We start from the raw sequence: 19,495 nt of genomic DNA, 5'->3' as shown, positions 1-19,495 counted from the left end.
CCATTTACGCAGCAAAAGGAATTTAATAAGGAAAAGATTTTCTATTGGCTTTACAGAACCAGTGACGGCGTAATTTCGAATGTGGGGACAGCTGGCAATGTAGTTTGCTCAGAAAGAGGGGAATACATAAAAGGCTGAGATAGAAAATGCCCCCAGTCAATGGAACACCACGTGTCTAACACTGTACAAATTCCATTTATTTCAGTTAACCATTAGGCAAACCAACGGCCTTTCCTTGGCAGCAGGATCTGATCAGCAGCCTCCAGCCATGGCTTTAAGCAGCTGAAATCCAACGTTAACCACAGGGAAGTGATTGCTGACCCTTCTGATAACCTCCAGCTGGATAACAGCCTGCAGAGTCCCTCCTGACACCTTCCAGCACAGCAGGAGGTACCATGCCGGGCTGATGGCCCTTCCCTCACTGCTCAGGCCAAGGCAGCTCCGCCAGCAGAAGCCTCTGAGAAAAACAAGCAGCTCAAACATCCAGAGTTGGAAGGGATGCTGGAAGAAAGTCTGATCACCATTCAGTGCAAGTTTTGTAAACCGGGGAGTGTTTGGTCTATTCTCAGTCTGCGACTCAAATTTAGCCCCACTTAATACCTTAGTTTTGAAGTTAAGCCTCGCTGCAGCTCTGGGGCTTCCCAGAAACAGCAAGAGTATCGGGAACTGAAAAAAACGTCAGGAGGTTGCTGACAGCACTTCCACCTTTCAAGCCTACCTGTTTCTTACTGCCTGGCACACATAGAAAAGACCCTAGCCCTGACCCAAACACCAACCCCAAACCTAACCCAACCCCAACCCCAACCCTAACTTCAACCCAGCCGCAGCCCCAACTCCAACCCCAACCCCAATTCCAACCCCAACACCAACCCCAACCCCAACCCAAACCCAAACCCTAACCTCAACCCAGCCCCAGCCCCAACTCCAACTCCAACCCCAACCCCTAGCCCAATCCCAACCTCAATCCCAACCCCAATCCTAACCCTAACCCTAATCCCAACCCCAAGCCAAACCCAAACCCTAACCCTAACCCCAGTCCCAACCCCAACTCCAACCGTAACTCCAGCCCCAACCCTAATCCCAACCCCAAATCTAACCCAATCCCAACCCCAACCCCAATCCAATCCAACCCAACCCAACTCAACGCAACCCTAACCCCAACCCCAACCCCAATCCCAACCCATTCTTACTGGCAGCAGGATATAGGTATGTGGGGTGGGATTTGGGGGAAGGATGGGCATCTTTGTGCCTTCCTCTGGACCCCTCCAATAGCTCTGTGTTGACTGGAATGGATTTTAATGAGTCACAATCATGGGCTAACAAAATGGAGATGGAATTCAACATAGATAAATGTGAATAGAGGCAATCAAAGAAAAAAGAAAGACCTCATCTCCTACATAAATGCTAAGTGGAGCAGTTCCGTGCAAGGTCAGGATATTGGGGTCAGAGCAAATAGGATTATGAAAAACTTCAATATCTATCAGAAATTGAATAAAATCCACCCCCGGGAGGTGCTCCTGATATCCTCATGGCCCTCCTCTGGACCCTTTCCAACAGCTCCCTGTCCCTCCTGTGTTGGGGGCCCCAGATGGGCTTCAAGGTCCCTTCCAACCCAAACCACTTGATTCTACAACAGGGAAAATGCAAAGTTCCTGTTAGTCCAACTGAATAGACTACCGAAAAGCAAACAGACGTAGGTGGCATCCTGACCTGAAGCAGATCCAGGAAGACTCATAGCTCACCAATTTCACATCTCAAAAACATGTGACCTGCCCTATTTTTTATTTTCAAGTCGTCTCTTCGTGGTTTGTGAAGGTCAAACAACAACAAAAAAGCTTTGAGTCACATTTGTGCGCAATCGGAGCTAAGAAAAGCTGCGCTGAGCCTTTTTTTCCATCTCCTGCTACAAACCTTATAGCACAGACTAAGTGCAGCATGCAATCCAACACTGCTCAACCAACAGGATACAAAATCAGGAATACTACTGCACAAAGTGAAGTTGCAACACTTTTAGATCTAGTAACCGAGCTCATTTTCAATGAAGTTGCAAGAGACCAAACCACGGCATGCTTTCACTATTTCATACTTGCAATTAGGAGGCCCACTTGCATACATGAACTTTACATAATCAGTATGGGTGTCATAACTCCTACTTCTTTCCCATTTTGGCTTCAATTTAGTACTGTACTGAAAGCACATCCCTACGCATCCAGAATTCAATCCCTACCTAGCCCTCAATCACTATCCAGCCCTTCATGCATCCCTATCCATCCATCCATCCCCATCCATCCATCACTACCCATCCATCCAAGCCTATCCATACATCCATCCCTACCCATCCATCCATCCCTACCCATTCATCCATCCCTACCCATCCATCTATCCCTATCCATCCAATCATCCATCCCTACCCATCCATCCCTACCCATCCATCCATCCCTCCAACCCATCCCCACCCCTATCCATCCATCCATCCCTACCCATCCATCCCTATCCATCCATCCATCCCTCCAACCCATCCCCATCCCTATCCATCCATCCCTACCCATCCATCCATCCCCCCATTCATCCCCATCCTTATCCATCCATCCCTATCCATTCATCCATCCTTATCCATCCATCCATCCCTATCCATCCATTCATCCCTATCCGTCCATCCATCCCTACCCATTCATCCTCATCCCTACCCATTCATCCCCATCCTTATCCATCCATCCATCCCTCCATCCATCCATCCCTATCCATCCATCCATCCCTATCCATCCATCCCGACCCATTCATCCATCCCTACCCATTCATTGTTACCCATCCATCCCTATCCATCCATCCATCCCTATCCATCCATTCATCCCTATCCGTCCATCCATCCCTACCCATTCATCCTCATCCCTACCCATTCATCCCCATCCTTATCCGTCCATCCATCCCTACCTATCCATCCATCCCTATCCGTCCATCCATCCCTCCATTCATCCATCCCTATCCATCCATCCATCCCTACCATCCATCCCGACCCATTCATCCATCCCTACCTATTCATTGTTACCCATCCATCCATCCATCCATCCATCCATCCATCCATCCATCCCTACCCATTCATCCCTATCCATCGATCCATCCATTCATCCAGCCCTACTCATTCACCCCTACCCACCCATCCATCCCCACCCATCCCTCCATCACTTCCCATCCCTCCATGTGTGTATATATACATAACTAACACAAGCAACACTTTGTCTGCCAGCTCAAAGCTCCACAATTTGGTTGTAAACCCCACCTAGGCAACAACCCAGACATTTACATTCCCGTGAGCACTGCCAGCAACACTTGGGCTGTTTTGCTTCACGGCAGTGATGCTGCCAGCCCAGCCACCAACACAACACATGGCATTCCAAATACAGGTATGGTGGATGGAAATCCAGAACAGCTCATGCACAGTGCTTTGCAATGGTGTTTGCTACTCAGAGGTGGTGAGTAGGAAATTGTTTCTTTACTCAGAGAGTGGTGAGGTGCTGGAACAGCTGCCCAGAGAGGCTGTGGATCCCCGTCCATCCCTGGAGGTGTTCAAGGCCAGGTTGGATGGGGCCCTGGGCAGCCTGGGCTGCTGTGAGATGTGGAGGTTGGTGGCCGTGCCTGTGGTGGGGGGTTGGAGCTTCATGATCCTTGAGCTCCCTTCAACCCAAACCACTCTGTGATTCTGTGATTCCAACACCCACGGAGGAGTTGCATCCCTTTGCACCTCCTTAAGACCCAAGCCATTCATTCCCATGTTTACCCAAGCAGGGAGCTGAGCATGCAGCTCACTCCTCAATCCTACATGCAGACCCCTCTGCCTGCAGCACACGTTTGCCAGCTCAGCAGCACATCCTTTATTGCTCTGCAGCTGCCATTTGGACTCCTGGCCCGCAGTGGCCCGAGCAGCCTCACATTTCCTTTCTCCCTCCTCTTTCTCGGGAGGGCAGGCAGGGCTGGCTGATAAAAGGCCTTTTATCTCTGCAAAACTGAACAAGCCAACCACTGTATATGCAGGGGCTCATACTGAATAATCATTTACGGTAGATTTGACTTAAACATTCTCTCTCTGTTTTTTCGTGTGTGCGTGTTGTGGTTTTTTTTAAGCTGTCAACACATTCTGGTTTGTGCAGGTCTGAAAGCACAACTTCCAGGGCTGCAGAAGGGAAGAAGGGAGCACAGTTTTTAAAAATAGTGAAGAACACCTTTACTGTGCCTTTTAAAGCAACCCTTGGTCTAAGACAAACAGCTGCAGCAGCCAAGAAAACCTGCCTGGTTTGCCCTGCATCCGTCCAACAAACCGCTGAGCGTCAGGCAGAAAGTGGGGATCGCTGGGTCAGGGGCAGCTCCAGAGCAGGAAGGATGCAAAGCCACTCCTGCTGAAATGTATTCAAATATTGTGACAGCACACGTGCAAGTTACAGCACTTTAACTGCTGCACACTGCCTTAAACAAGTGGGTTTTTGATTTGCTTTTGTTTTATTTACCAACAGAGACAACATCCTTAGGAAAGCGAAGCCAGCATGATCTGAGAGCTACAAAAAGACTCAGGAACTTTACTGCCTCAAATACACGGAGCCATAAAAGTTCAATGCAGCCCCAGTGTCCTCCTGTTACTGTGCAGAAGGTGGAAGGTGACGCTGAGTCCCACAGAAGAAAGGAGCAACAGCTCCTATGAAGTCCCTTGGTCTAGCCAACCACAAACCCTGCTGATTACGGAGTGTCAGGGAAACAAACCCACTGAATTAACTGAGTGAACCTATGGATAAAACAGAGTGCAACTCCACATACCTTTATTTCTGCAAGGATTCTGTTTTTTAAAGAAATATTTTCATTCTAAGGATGCTCTCTGGAGCAGCACAGGCAGTTGGTCCAGGGATTGCTGCCTTTCCCTGAACGATGGCCTTCCATGGTGAACGGGCTCATTAGGTGAAGAAGCAGTGCTGAGCTTTTATTTAAATTGGTGGTTTCAGAACGAACACAGGGCTAAGAGAGAAAGCACATAAAAGAAACTACAAAAGAATTAAAGACAAATGGCTTTTGCTTTGCTGGTGGTGTGCTAAAAGCTGGAGAAAGGGCAGAATCCTGAAGGACCCTCAGAGCTCATCCAGGGCTGCCAAGCAGCGATGGACCAAGACAGCATTGGGAACCTTCAGGTACAGGGCACCCAAAAATGTGCTGGGTGGTCAGCGATGCTCCAACACCAAATATTCAGCTCTTTACATAGAAGCTCTGGGGATAAGAAAAACCAACATCCAACACGTTCACAGGTTTACTGACAGCTCATAGATTTTTGCCCAGGAACCTGCAGCAGTGGTTTGTGAGTTAGGATGAATTTTGCAGCCCTGAGGAAGTGACAGCAGCTCCAAAAGCCAACAAGGGTAGAGAACAAAGTGCTGGAAGGAAGGCACGGCCAGGGGGCCTTTGAGGTGAGGAATTGGTTCTCAAGCAAGGAAGCATGGGCATCAGAGCTAGGATGAAACAAACAGCCACTGGAGCGGGGTTGGAACACCCTCTCCTATTTACCTGCCCTAGGAATACAAAATATGACTGGAGGTGTGGGCTCTGTGCCTGGCATAAATGGCAATTTTTAACATCCCATACTGCAGAAGTATATGACGATCAGAGGGCTGGAGCACCTGTTTATGAAGAAAGGCTGAGGGAACTGAGATCGTCGAGCTTGGAGAAGAGAAGCTGCAGGGAGACCTCAGTGTGGCCTTCCAATATTTGACAGGAGGGGGAACGGCTGTTTGTGAGGGTGGGTGGTGACAGGACAAGGGGAATGGTTTGAAAGTGAGCCAGGGGAGGTTTGGGTTGGATGCGAGGAGGAAGTTTTTCATGCAGAGGGTGGTGAGGCAGTGGAACAGGTTGCCCAAGGAGGCTGTGGATGCCCCATCCCTGCAGGCATTCAAGGCCAGGCTGGATGTGGCTCTGGGCAGCCTGGGCTGCTGGTTGGCGACCTGCACACAGCAGGGGGTTGGAAGTGGGTGAGCACTGTGCTCCTTTGCAACCCAGGCCGTTCTGTGATTCCTCCTATAACCCATGCCCTTCTCCCAAGCTGTTTCCAAGCCAGAAAAGAAACAACAAAGGATGAGGGCTCCTTCCTGTAGGGAAGGCCTAGGCCGTGCAGGCTGAGCCATGCATGCTGCAAGGCTGGTCCTGCCACTGCCTGCGAGGCTCTTAAAGCTCTCTGTGCTGGTCCTTAAAGCTCTGAGCTCGGAGCAGCCCCCCCTATTACACTGCTGCAGACATGGGGAAGGGCTTGGATTGCATGTATTTAAAAATAAAAATAAAAAACAACCGTGCTTCCTGTGGAATTTGAAAAAAAAAAAACCCTGAAATGTAGCTGTTGGAAAAAAAGCAACCCCTGGTGCAGAGAACAGAGATGCAGAGGCAGCTGCACAGACCCAACAACACAGTGCAGCTCAAAGGCACAGCAAAACTCCCCAGTGTGAAGAATGCAGGTCTTCAGCTGGAAGTAAAGCACTTCCAGGCACCAGAATTCCAGGCAGCGGGAGGCTGTGAGTGCAGTAATTGGAAAGAAAAACAACAGCTAAAAGCAGGCTGGGAGAAATCTGCTCGCATGGGTGCAGCAAAAACACGGAGCTGCTCCATGAAGGGCTTTCTTTGTAGAAATGGCCTAACCCTAAGCTTAGCAATCCCTTTATAAGGAGCTAGATGTTTTCACTGAAAATAGAAGCTGACAATCCACCTCTGTTCCTGAGGAAATATTAGTTTAACTTGAAGAATTCCATAAAAACCTTCGGAAGATAGCTCAGCACCTCAAAGGGCTGCCTTGTAAAATCCTTCCGAAGCAGATGAATATTTCTGTGGAACGCAATTTAAATGCTCATCCAACAGAACAGCCACAAAGCCCAGACTGGATACCTGACTTTTCTCCCTCCTTTAAGCACCAACATGTGTTTCTCAGAGAAGAGAAACTCTGTGAATGAGTGGGCAAGAAGGTCACCCATCATATTGGCTGGGCTGTCCCACGTGGACCTGCAGCCTTTGTTCCATGCCAAGGATATTATATTAAATGTTAAACGCACATTTAATATCCAGGGTTCTATAGAGCTCCTTGTTTGGCAGTAAAAAGGGAAACGTACACTAAGAGGTCGGGCTGTGACAAGTGCAGAATGGTATCAATAATCCCATTATAACACCTGATTTGTCAAACTTGTCTCGACAAGTTACTCTAAAATTCACAATGGTGTTCTTAACCGTTTATGAAATGGAGCAGATCACTTCTTTGTAGCATTCAGGGCCACTGATTCTCCATGCTTTGTTGGAAAGAATGGCATGAATAGCAACTGGGTCTTACACTTCATCTTCTTGAACATCTTGTTGATATTCTGTTGTTCTGAATGGCTGCAAGGAAATATAATACAAAGGTGGAACCAAGCATGTGTTCTCCTGGAGGCAGCAGGTTCTGCTGTGCTTTGTGCAGCTCCAGCACCATCCATATGCATGAGGGGCTTCACTGCAGGCAGTGCCATGAGCTGCTCACCATCCCATCCTGAAAAAGCAGGTTCTGCCAAATTCTGATTTCCAACAGATCCACGCAGTTCAAAGAACCACAGAATGGTTTGGGATGGAAGGGAGCTCAAGGATCACGAAGCTCCAACCCCCCACCACAGGCAGGGCCACCAACCTCCACATCTCACAGCAGCCCAGGCTGCCCAGGGCCCCATCCAACCTGGCCTTGAACACCTCCAGGGATGGACGGGGATCCACAGCCTCTCTGGGCAGCTGTTCCAGCACCTCACCACTCTCTCCCTAAAGAACTTCCCCCTGACAGCCAACCTCCATCTGCCCTCCCTCACCTTCCAACCATTCCCCTGTCCTGCTGTTATCTCCCCTTTCCAAGAGCTGACTCCCCTCCTGTCTGCAGGCTCCCTTTAGGTCCTGCAGGCTGCACTGAGGTCACCCTGCAGCTTCTCTTCTCCATGCTGAACAAGCCCAGCTCCCTCAGCCTGTCCTCCTGAATATGTATATGCTGGAAAATCAATTAACCGAAAGACAAGGCAAATGTATAATGAGATGCTCTCATCTAAGAAAAAAAAAAATACTTAAAATATTTGGACCAACTGGATTCTGCTGCTTGCAGGAATAAATATTTCTATTAAAGCCTCTCCTGAACATTTCCCATCATTTTTCCCACTCGATTCACTTGTGTTACACTCTTGGCTCAGCAGTGAAGACTGCCAATCCATTAAGCATTAATGAGGGAGACAACACATTTTCATGAGGCGTTTGTCTTGGAAACCAATGAAATTTGAATTAAAAAACAATGCTGGGCACTACTCCATAACTACGACTTGACAGCTGTGCTAAGGAAATCATTGGTCCAAGCTGCACTCAGCAGAGCTGCTCAAGGCCCTCCATTATCCTGGGCTTTCACCAACTCGAGGGCAAAACTCAGCAAGGCAATAAATAAGCATGAGGACAAACACTCACACAGAGCACCGTGAGTCACTGGATGAGCGCAGGAAGCGCTGAGGAATTGTGAAATGCCTTCCGTGGGTTCTTTGTCAACTTTCTTTCCCCAGAAAACCACTCAGCTGTTTTAGTGTGTATATATATGTGTATAGATACTCACGGAGCTGGCAGATGTCTCCAGGAAGAAGCACAGCACTCAGCATGACTGAACTGGAGGGGTTGGAAGGGACCTCAATTGAGTTCAAGCCCTGCTAAAGCAGCTCTCTACAATAGCTCACACAGGTGGGTGTCCAGATGGGCCTTGAATATCGCCATAGAAGAAACTCCACCACCTCTCTGGCCATGTGCTCGTCATCTTCCTGGCTCTCCACTGGTCTCCTGGGAGATCTTTGTCTTCTTTGAACTGGAGAGCCCAGCACTGGGTGCAGCACTCCAGCTGTGTCCTCCCCAGGGCACAGCAGAGGGGATGACTGGAGGATCCCCTCCCTCACCTGGATGGACACACTGTGCAATGCAACCCAGCACACAACTGGCCTCCTTGGCCACCAGAGCAAACTGCTGGTTCATGGGCTCCTGCTGTTGGCCACCAGGACCCCCTGGTGTTGGTCTTCCTTTCCCCAACTTTCTCTCTTACCTCCAGGGTCTGGGATTCCCAAGAGGCAGTCTTAGAAGTAAAGACAAAAGCAAAGGCATTCACTAAACCCATCCTCAGTGTCCTGTTAGGAGGGAAATCACCTCACCCAGCAGCAGACCCACATTTCCCCAGTCCTCCTTTAGCTACTGACATACTTAAAGAAGCCTTTCTCGCTGTCCTTGACTTCCCTCGTCAGGTTTCATTTCAGGTGTGCTCCAGCCTTTCTTCTCGTGGCATCCCTGCAGGCACTGACAACGCTCCTCTATTCTTACCACGTGGACAGGCCTTTTTTCCACATCATGTGGACATTTTTCTTGCCTTCAAGTTTATCCATGAGCTCCTGGTTTATCCACGAGGGTCTCCAGCCATCTTTTCCCAGTTTCATGCTCTTAGGGATGCACTGATCTTAAGACTGGAAGAAGTGATGTTTAAGCACTGACCAGCTCTCTCGGGATCTCTTACCTTCCAATGCACATTTACAAACCAAACTGCCAGACCGGTTGTTCCAGAGTTGTGAGGATGTAACACTGAGGGACATGTAACACTGAGGGACGTGGTCAGTGGGCATGGTGGGGTGGGCTGGGGTTGGATGATGATCTTAGAGGCTTTTTCCAACCTTAACTATTCTCTGACTCTACAATAGGCTGCCCAGAGAGGCTGTGGATCCCCGTCCATCCCTGGAGGTGTTCAAGGCCAGGTTGGATGGGGCCCTGGGCAGCCTGGGCTGCTGTGAGATGTGGAGGTTGGTGGCCCTGCCTGTGGTGGGGGGTTGGAGCTTCATCATCCTTGAGCTCCCTTCCAACCCAAACCATTCTATGACTCTGTGATAAACTTTCCCCGTCCTCAAACTGGCTGTGCCAAGAGGGCTGTGGGGAGTGACACCCAGAACGAAGTCACACACAGCTTCTGTGCTGCTGACACTACGGAACGGATGCTCCTACAGGGTTCTACAGCTTGGCAGTGCATTCAGCTCAGACTTGGGATTATGAGATTGCAGCAGCTGTTAGCTGTGTACAGGAAGAAATGAGCTCTGCTAAGCCACAGCACCGCACACACGAGGCACAGTGGAGGATAGCTGAAGTTGGAGCGAGGCTTTGCAGGGACAGGGGGCTGCAGTGGTGGGAGACCATTCATCATTGATAAGGGGCAAAAACGTGTGTTTTCTATTTGGTAAAAGGACCTCAAGTCATTAAATTGCTGTGTAACACTACTTGAAGGAAAGCAAAACACAAAACTAAGGTACCCCAAACTACAGCTGTACTGCTGGTAATGCACAGGGACCACCTTCAGCGTCTGGGATCACGCAGCAGCACGCTGCCTCCTGAAGAGAGCTCAGCAATAACGTTGGAAATCTCAAACGGAGGATTACACGGAGAAAACGTGGGGAGAAAGACCTTCAAAACCATTTTTAAAACTTTCTATCTGTCTTCAAATGAACAGGAATGATAGAACACCTGCAGCAAGACGCAGCTGCAGCCCAGTTCACTGCCCAGCAAACTCTGTATGGTCTGCACGTTTACTACAGGCTGAAGTTGCTGTGCAGAGACCAGCAGAACGGCAGCCAAATCCCTTCTGAGAAATGCTGGTTTCCCTATGCATGCCAGCTATCAGCTGATCCCTATGAGATGAAGTACAACCAAGTCTCAGCAGTGTCTTTCCCATCACATCCACCTTCGACGGCCAACTCCATGAGTGTTTTCCACATCATTGCTCAACCACCCAAGTCACTGATTTCATACAAATAAGCCAAGTCTTAACTAGCCTTAATTAGTACAGATGTTCAAGTGAGAGATGCCTGACAGCAGTAAATCTACCACCATTTCAAAGGGTATTCTCATCCTCGAGGACATCCGTAAGTTCACCAGTCACCAACTCAAGCCATCAATCAGACAATTCAAGGCCAGGCTGGATGTGGCTCTGGGCAGCCTGGGCTGCTGGTTGGTGACCCTGCACACAGCAGGGGGTTGAAACCAGATGATCACTGTGGTCCTTTTCAAACCAGGCCATTCTATCATTCCGTGATACGATTCTATGAATCCACACTGCTGTGTGTCCGTCCCCAAACACTGACCCACCCTCAAAGCCCACAACCTCTTCCTGCTCTCCCTATGGCCACAATAACCTTCTGTACCCTCCCGGCAGAAAAAAACACAGCACTGTCCAACGCTGCACGGAATGAGCTCATAGAAAGATGCTTGGAAGGTTCCTGAGTGGGCACCTTCAGTTTATTTTGCTGACATTCCAGCGGCTGAATGGCTGCTGAGTCAGAGGGAAGGTCTGCTTGCACCCCAAGGATCCTTCTGGTCCAGATGTCACAAGGTTTGCTCACCAAGCTGTGCTCGTTCTGTCACGAAGATTTCTGATCCTTTCCAGTATCTCTGTTCTCTGCTACAACAGCTGCATTATAAATCCCCAGCACCTCCTCAGGCACCCCATCCCTCGTGGTGTCTGCATCCTGCTCTTACTGCTTCTACTGCAAGGATGCCATTCATTGGCAGTAGAGAAGCATTCACCTGGTGCCTTACATTTCCTGAAAATCAACTTGCTCCACTTGTAGCAGAACAGCACAGTGGGAGAGAACAGGAGCATATAAACAGGAGGGGGAACGGCTGTTTGTGAGGGTGGGTGGTGACAGGACAAGGGGAATGGTTTGAAAGTGAGGCAGGGGAGGTTTGGGTTGGATGTGAGGAGGAAGTTTTTCATGCAGAGGGTGGTGAGGCAGTGGAACAGGTTGCCCAAGGAGGCTGTGGATGCCCCATCCCTGCAGGCATTCAAGGCCAGGCTGGATGTGGCTCTGGGCAGCCTGGGCTGCTGGTTGGTGACCTGCACACAGCAGGGGGTTGGAACTGGATGAGCACTGTGCTCCTTTGCAACCCAGGCCATTCTGTGATTCCTGTTCATGAAAGAGAAGCACTGCACATCTCACCCCTTTCTGATACAGCAGCACAGGTACTTTAGCCATAAACGCACATCATCCACTATACAGCTCCAGGCCTCTTGCATGGCAATGAAGACTAATTACTGGAATCCTACACCTGAAGCAACAGTTGCATTAATCACCAAAGACTTCTGTTCAAAGGCAGTTCTAAAGAGCAGGGATTTATTTTCTATTTTATCAGAAAGACCGTTGCTTTTCCAGTCCTCACGTTACAAAGGTAAACCAGTTAATGCTGCACATGATAAAACAAAAAATAATCAGTCACACTGCAAATTAGTAAGAACAAAGGGGGGTGGGAGAGTTGATTCTTTTTCACTCTTTGAATGTTAATTCACTGAAAAATTGTAGAAAAGGCCACTGCATCATGGTGACTGCAACAGAGCATCCCTGGCAGTAACAGCCTTAGAGCCAGCTTCTGCCTTTTGCAGTGGAAAAGGGAAGAAGGAAAGGAGTAGAATCAAGCAGCTATTTTGAGACTGCAGCCTATATATGTATGTATGTACACACACATGCAGGTTGCTAGTGAAGTATCGCATCTTCATCACTTCCTAGACATCTCGTATCCACATCTGTTGTGTCTTGCAAGAATTCTCAGCTGGTGGGACGCTACAGGTGGGGAGGAGCCACCAGAGGCCATTAACAGAACTGCTGCCCCATCTCTGCTCTCTCCTGCATCACTCTGCTCCCCTTGCACCAAGGATGGCATGACCTGCACACAGCAGGGGGTTGGAACTGGGTGAGCACTGTGCTCCTTTGCAACCCAGGCCATTCTATCATTCTATGATTAACACAGCACCAGCTCCTCTTGCACCAAGGACGGCAACAGGCTGCTCACTCTTTGGCACTCACCTCATGGTATTTTAAGTCTCTCCTCCTGCCATTGCTCTTCGCAGAGGATGCACTCCCACTTCAGTCACAGGCACAAAGAGGAACACCCTCACAAACAGCCGTTCCCCCTCCTGTTTATCCGCTCCCTTCAAGCACTGAAGGCCACACTGAGGTCTCCCTGCAGCTTCTCTTCTCCAAGCTCCACAAGCCCAGCTCCCTCAGCCCTTCCTCATAGGAGAGCTGCTCCAGCCCTCTGAGCATCCTAGTGGGCCTCCTCTGGACCTGAACATCAAGCAGAGCTAGACCAGAACAAAGCAGGGCAAGGAAGGAACCCCTGTGCTCTCAGGTTGTGACAGAGACTCCGACAGAAGTGCTAAATAAATAACAATCAGAAGTACAGTAGAGATGTAATTAGGTCCCCTCAACAAAACTCCCGACACAACAACCCCATTTTACCCATTCAACACGTCAGAGGAAAGCTGTTTTTTAATCAGGTAGCAACAGAAGCACACATTCACTGAGCTCTGCTCCCACCTAACACAGGAGTATTCTTTGCCTCTGACTTCAGCTAGCTTGTTAATCATGGAGAACAGCTAATAATAATGCACTACTGCAATTTAAATGCCATTACGAGGAATACTATTAATGGGAAATGAGAGCCTTTCCATACCTCTCAATTCTGAATGTTATTATAAGCCTTCAAGCATATATTAAATAACACAGTAGTGAAAAGCTGAGTGCGTATTTACAACATGCAGAAAGGCACAGAGCTGTGAGCAGGGCTGACCTGGCAGCTGCTCCTCCCTCCCATGGATCCTACAGAATCATAGAATGGAGTCACAGAACCCTAGAATGGCCTGGATTGAAGAGGAGCACAATGCTCACCCAGTTTCAACCCCCTGCTATGTGCAGGGTCACCAACCAGCAGATGAGGCCGCACAGAGCCACATCCAGCAGTGCCTAGAAAAGCCCCTACAGAACCCACAGCAGGCAGAGAGCCAAAAAAGCTTGGAGAGCTCAGAAACAGCAGCAGATACAGCATGGTGAAACTGAAAACTCAGAAAAATAACGCGCAGGGTGATTTCCCAAAGAGGCTGTGGATGCCCCATCCCTGCAGGCATTCAAGGCCAGGCTGGATGTGGCTCTGGGCAGCCTGGGCTGCTGGTTGGTGACCTGCACACAGCAGGGGGTTGGAAGTGGGTGAGCACTGTGCTCCTCTGCAACCCAGGGCACTCTGTGATTCTATGATTTCCATCCAGATGCTGTCACTCAGCATGGATGTTCAGGCTGCTCACCATGTAACAGGGACACAGCACCAACAAGCATTCGGTTTTGGAACACTGTGGGGGACTTATCTCTGCTGTCAGCCCTGCAGGCTGATCCGTACCATGGTTCTGAAATCATGCTGCAGGAGTGAAGAGAAGAATTCCCTGTTCCTGTTCAAGTGGGCAGACACAGGATTTGCCATTTCTCTCACCAGAAGGCTCTACGTGAAATTCTGTCACCGTCTCAACAACAGAACTCCTTTGACAGCCCCGGGCAGAAACATCCAACATTGTTCTTGTGCCGTACGCCTATCAGCAACCCAAGGAAGCGATCCCACAAGACCCCATTCATAGCAGCAGCCATTCCATGAATCTCAAGTGATGCAGCTGTATTGCTGGAAGTGCTGCCGGGGCTGTGCTCTTTGGTTTTTAAATGCAAGCATCTGAAAGCCTCAGTTGTTTCGACCCAGCCTTTCCAAATCTGAGAACCTAATTATTTTTCCAACTTATCTAGACTTCCCTGTAGCGAATACAAAAAATGCTCTGCATATAGAACACGTTTCTGCTGTGGAATGGACAAACGTATTAAGAATTGATGCTACATTCTCCACAGTGTCATTACAAGAACCACCAGAGAATGCATGCTTTTAATCACAGTTTCATTAAGCACATCTTGATCCTGTCATTGAAAAAGTGCAGCATTTGATCCAATTAAGCACAACTGCCAATATGACCAATGTATGCTAATGTGAAGTCACAGGCAACGAAAGGAGTGGAGCAGGGCTAACTGCAGACCCTCCCAACAGCCCTGCGAGTGTTCAGATGAGGTTCAATAAACCAAACAGGATGAAGACTGAGCGCTATGAGACCACATGCAGGAACAGCAGAATGCTCACAGTGCACTTACAAAGCATACAGAAACCCTCTGCCACACCTGGCAGCGCAGCCTGGCCAACAGAAAACATCTGTGCTCTGTGCACTCACTGTGGTGCAGTGCTGGGCACCAAGGGGGTGTGTAATGCAGGAGGGTTTGGGAGCATCCTTGTGGCAACTCACCTCCATCACCGCCCCGGCAGCACCACCACCGGGCACATCTCCAGTCACACTGCCCAGCAGACAGCAAATACTGGTTTTCTCATCACATTTTATTCGACTTTTAATCCATTTCCAGATAAATTAAAGCATTTTTAATCAGCAGTGCTTGGAGTTAAGCCCTCACTGTACATTAAGCGGGGAGCCGCCCCTCTTTAGCTGCCTTCTAATTTCAGAATGAGGGTGAACAATCAATCCTTCCTCAGAAACAAACGAGGATTCATTCCACACCCCATCCCAAGCATTAGGTCAGATCTGGTCGTTTTTACTGCAGCTGAATGGGAAGCTGCTCTGACTCAAGAATGTCAGTGTACATTTATTTTGGATGGGTACGTCGGCACATATTTCCTCCCCTCTCACTGACCTGGTTTTACTTTTCGCTCAAGTTTTGCACAAACTTCTGGGAAAGCCTGAAGGAGCTGCCTGACTTTGTAACTATGAAAAAAAAATACATTAAAAATTTCTTCAGTGCCCAAGAATTTCCCCGAGCCAAAACATCCTGAAAAAAAAAACCCAAAACCAAAAAACAAGGACCAGGCTAAACAAGAATGAATGGACCCAACCGAGGCAGCTGCCTGCTTCCAAATGCCAGCAGGTACTGCCATGCCACACAGCTCAAGGAAAGGATGCACAAAAAAGCACAAGACAACATCACCATCCTACGTGGAAGGTCTGCTAAGGAATAAATCACCTCTAGAGAACAATGTGCTGAATGTGAGCTTCCCTACCTGTGCATATTCCTTCTCGATCGCAGCTCTCTTCTGACTGAACGCTCTGAAAAAGACAAAAGGGAAAAAGAATATGAATACAAACAGCAACGTGCTATAAATTCAACCACTGACTCCAAAGGTTTTGCTGCTAGACGGGCTTTATAGAGAGAGAAGCAACCAAAAAAGCAAAATTGTTTGACAACTGTGCATCAGTAGCCTAGCAACTCGTGCACGTGTGCACACATATGCAGCGCTCCCATCTCCCGGCTTTATTGGATAAATGCAGTTCCCAGGACGACTGGTGTAAATAGCATTTACTTCATTAAAGACTCATCAGCCACTGCTACAGCTTTGGGAGGAATTTGGTAGCAGAGAACAGAACTCAGCTTTGTGCATCCAGACCTTCCTTTCTAACACAGTCAGTGGTGTTTCTCCACCAGCAGCTGAAGACACGGCCACACATCCCTGCAGCCCTCAGCGTCCCCAGCAACGCCCTCGTTTACCCACTGCACGTGGTCCTAAAGGGTCCCTTCTCAAATGGTTCACAGAATGGCTTGGGTTGAAGGGACCCCAAGGATGATGAAGCTCCAACTCCTCACCGCATGCAGGGCCACCAACCTCCACATTTCACAGCAGCCCAGGCTGCCCAGGGCCCCATCCAACCTGGCCTTGAACACCTCCAGGAAGGGCTTCTGTGATTCTAAGCTGCCCCCCTTATTGCTGAAGTGCCACATCTCCACCAGAGGGGACAACAGCTGGCTGTACCAAGCTTAAAGCCATGCCATCAGCACAAGAAAATCTCCTATTTGAATCGGTCACGCAATAACAATGGTGGCACATTAAGAAAAAACAGTGCTCAGGAACATCCCACAATAAGGTCAGCACAAAAAGGGCTGTGAACGGATTTTCCTGTTCCCAAATCCAACATCCATGCAGCTCCACGAGCACAGCTGAAAGCACAATGCCCCATAAAACAAACTTCCTTGTCTTCCCAAGCACTGAGCTTCAGCCACGGCCGCTATGAGCTGAAAGCACAGCCCATGCTGACCCTGAAACGCAGCCCTGGGAAGACGGTACACCAAAGGCTGTTATTTTTTAATTCCCAGCTAATCTTATTTGGAAACATACAATCAGAGCTCAATGCTGAGGATGCTGGGTTTACACCAAACGTGGGCTCAGAGCTGTGCGTTCCACCACCAGGTTTGTCTCTGTACAAGAATTCCCCTTCAGCTAATTGCATGACAATGATGGCGACAAGCTGGACGCGTCAGATATCCCCTAAAACCTCCTCTATCAAAGGGTTTACAGGGAGAAGAAAAACAAAAGCGTTCAACGGCCCCTGGCATAGAGTTACTAAATACCATGCAAATCAAATTTACCCATAAAACCAACAGAAAGTGGCACGGCTGCAGCTCCAGCATAAGGACAGGCAGCTCCGCTAACAACAGGGTGAGATTTAGCTCTGTATCTCCAACAAGACAGCACGTGATTCAATTTCTACCACACTTAAATTGGTGTTTAATGTGTCAGGGTGCACGACAGTACCATAAGCACCATCTGCATCCTGGGAGAGGCTGCTTTCTGCTGCTCTGTGGCTGCATTTCCCTCCATTAGCCAAACACAAAGCTGGAAGGAACCTCGGGGTTCTGCAGGAATCCTGTAGTGACAACCAGAAAGATACAGAACACTGAGATGGTCAGAGGGCTGGAGCAGCTCTCCTATGAGGAAAGGTTGAGGGAACTGGGATTGTTCAGCTTGGAGAAGAGAAGCTGCAGGGAGACCTCAGTGTGGCCTTCAGTGCTTGAAGGGAGCGGATAAACAGGAGGGGGAACGGCTGTTTGTGAGGGTGGGTGGTGACAGGACAAGGGGAATGGTTTGAAAGTGAGCCAGGGGAGGTTTGGGTTGGATGTGAGGAGGAAGTTTTTCATGCAGAGGGTGGTGAGGCAGTGGAACAGGTTGCCCAAGGAGGCTGTGGATGCCCCATCCCTGCAGGCATTCAAGGCCAGGCTGGATGTGGCTCTGGGCAGCCTGGGCTGCTGGTTGGCGACCTGCACACAGCAGGGGGTTGGAGCTGGGTGAGCACTGTGCTCCTTTGCAACCCAGGCCATTCTATGAACTTCATTAACCCACAGCAGCCCAACCTGATGTGCTGCCTGGCAGCCAGGCTCTGCTCACCTGGTGCTGACAGTCAGTGTTGATGCATTTTTTTGCTGATGGCCATTTTACCGAGAAAAAATAAAAACAAAAAGCCCTCCAAATTTAAACATCGAGGCAAAGCCCCTGGAAACGTGCACATTATCTGAAAACCGCAGGGATGAGAAAGGCACCTGTCCTGACCCACCTTGACCTGAGAGTCCCCAGCTGCTTCCCTACCAAAGGAAGGAGGAGAAAACAGCTCTGCAGGGCCCGCATCAGCACAGCTCACAGCAAAGGACCGGCACTTTCAATGCCATTAATCTGAGAGACAAAGGAAGGAGGTGGGTCTGCGGGGAATTACACACACACACGGCGATGGTAACACTTCAAAATGGTCTTTCAGTTCTGCAATGCAGGCTGCCGTGTCCCCGTCAGAAGAGAACAACAAAGACAGCACTGCTGTATCTCTCCCCGCTGCAGATCTCAGTGTCACAGGAAGCAAAGCCCACGCTGAGAGATGCAGAGCAATGGAACAAACCTGCACAGCCCTGGGACAGTAAGAAACAGAATAAGAAGTGAGGGAAGAAATGATTTGATGTTGTTTTGCTGTTGGGTTGGGAGGAGAGTCGTTTCAAATGCAGCTTAAACAACAACAAAAAATAGATCAATTCATCCCATTGGGTGTTCTGAATGTGAAATTACTCATGAACTGTTGCAAGTAATCTTAAACTAAATCAATCCCACAACGTTCCAGGTCCCTTTAGGTCCTGCAGGCTGCACTGAGGTCACCCCGCAGCTTCTCTTCTCCTGCTGAACAAGCCCAGCTCCCTCAGCCTGTCTTCGTAGGGAGGTGCTGCAGCCTCTGCTCATCTTTGTGGCTCCTCTGGACCCTCTCCAACAGCTCCCTGTCTTTCTTGTCCTGGGGGTTCCAGACCTGGACACAGCACTGCAGATGAGGGCTCAGGAGGGCAGAGTAGAGGGGGGACAATCACCTCCCTGTCCCTGCTGGCCACAACAGAATTGCTGGTTTTTCTTTTCTCATTTTGGAGAAGATGATCCAAAAGCACTGCCAGCCCATCTCAAAGCCACCCAGTGAGCCATCAGCTGCCTCTTAGCAGAAAAAAGCCCCAGTGTGCAGAAAAAGCTGCACACGATGAGTACAGCGCCTGATACCAACCCCGTGCTTCCCTTAACTGACAAGCGGATCCTGAATCCTTTCTACAATGGTAAGATGTGTTTGGTGATGAATTCCACTTATTGTAAGCAATGAAAATGGATCCCAACACATCAGTGACAGCGAGGGAACCCAGTGCTGAGCTACACACACCTGAAGATGACATTGAACAACTGACGATTTAAGAGCTGTCCCAGGGTAGAGGCACAGCCACGTGTCCCACTCCCCTCCATGTGGCTCCATTTCATAATCACAGAATGGCCT

The 19,495-nt window shown here is 49.2% G+C and overlaps 1 protein-coding gene across 2 annotated transcripts in view; it reads right to left on the bottom strand.

Annotated features, from left to right (window-relative positions):
• FCHSD2 (FCH and double SH3 domains 2) overlaps positions 1–19,495 on the bottom strand; it is a 117,939-nt gene that overhangs the window by 77,273 nt on the left and 21,171 nt on the right. For both annotated transcript variants that reach the window (XM_085216654.1, XM_085216655.1), the window contains exon 3: positions 15,940–15,985. In XM_085216654.1, coding sequence (XP_085072780.1) covers positions 15,940–15,985 — 46 coding nt within the window. The remainder of the gene's footprint in view (positions 1–15,939; positions 15,986–19,495) is intronic.

The sequence above is a fragment of the Meleagris gallopavo genome, chromosome 1, assembly GCF_905368555.1.
Source record: "Meleagris gallopavo chromosome 1, MGAL_WU_HG_1.1, whole genome shotgun sequence".
Classification (NCBI taxonomy): domain Eukaryota; kingdom Metazoa; phylum Chordata; class Aves; order Galliformes; family Phasianidae; genus Meleagris; species Meleagris gallopavo.
This window is presented reverse-complemented; position numbering and strand designations above follow the sequence as displayed.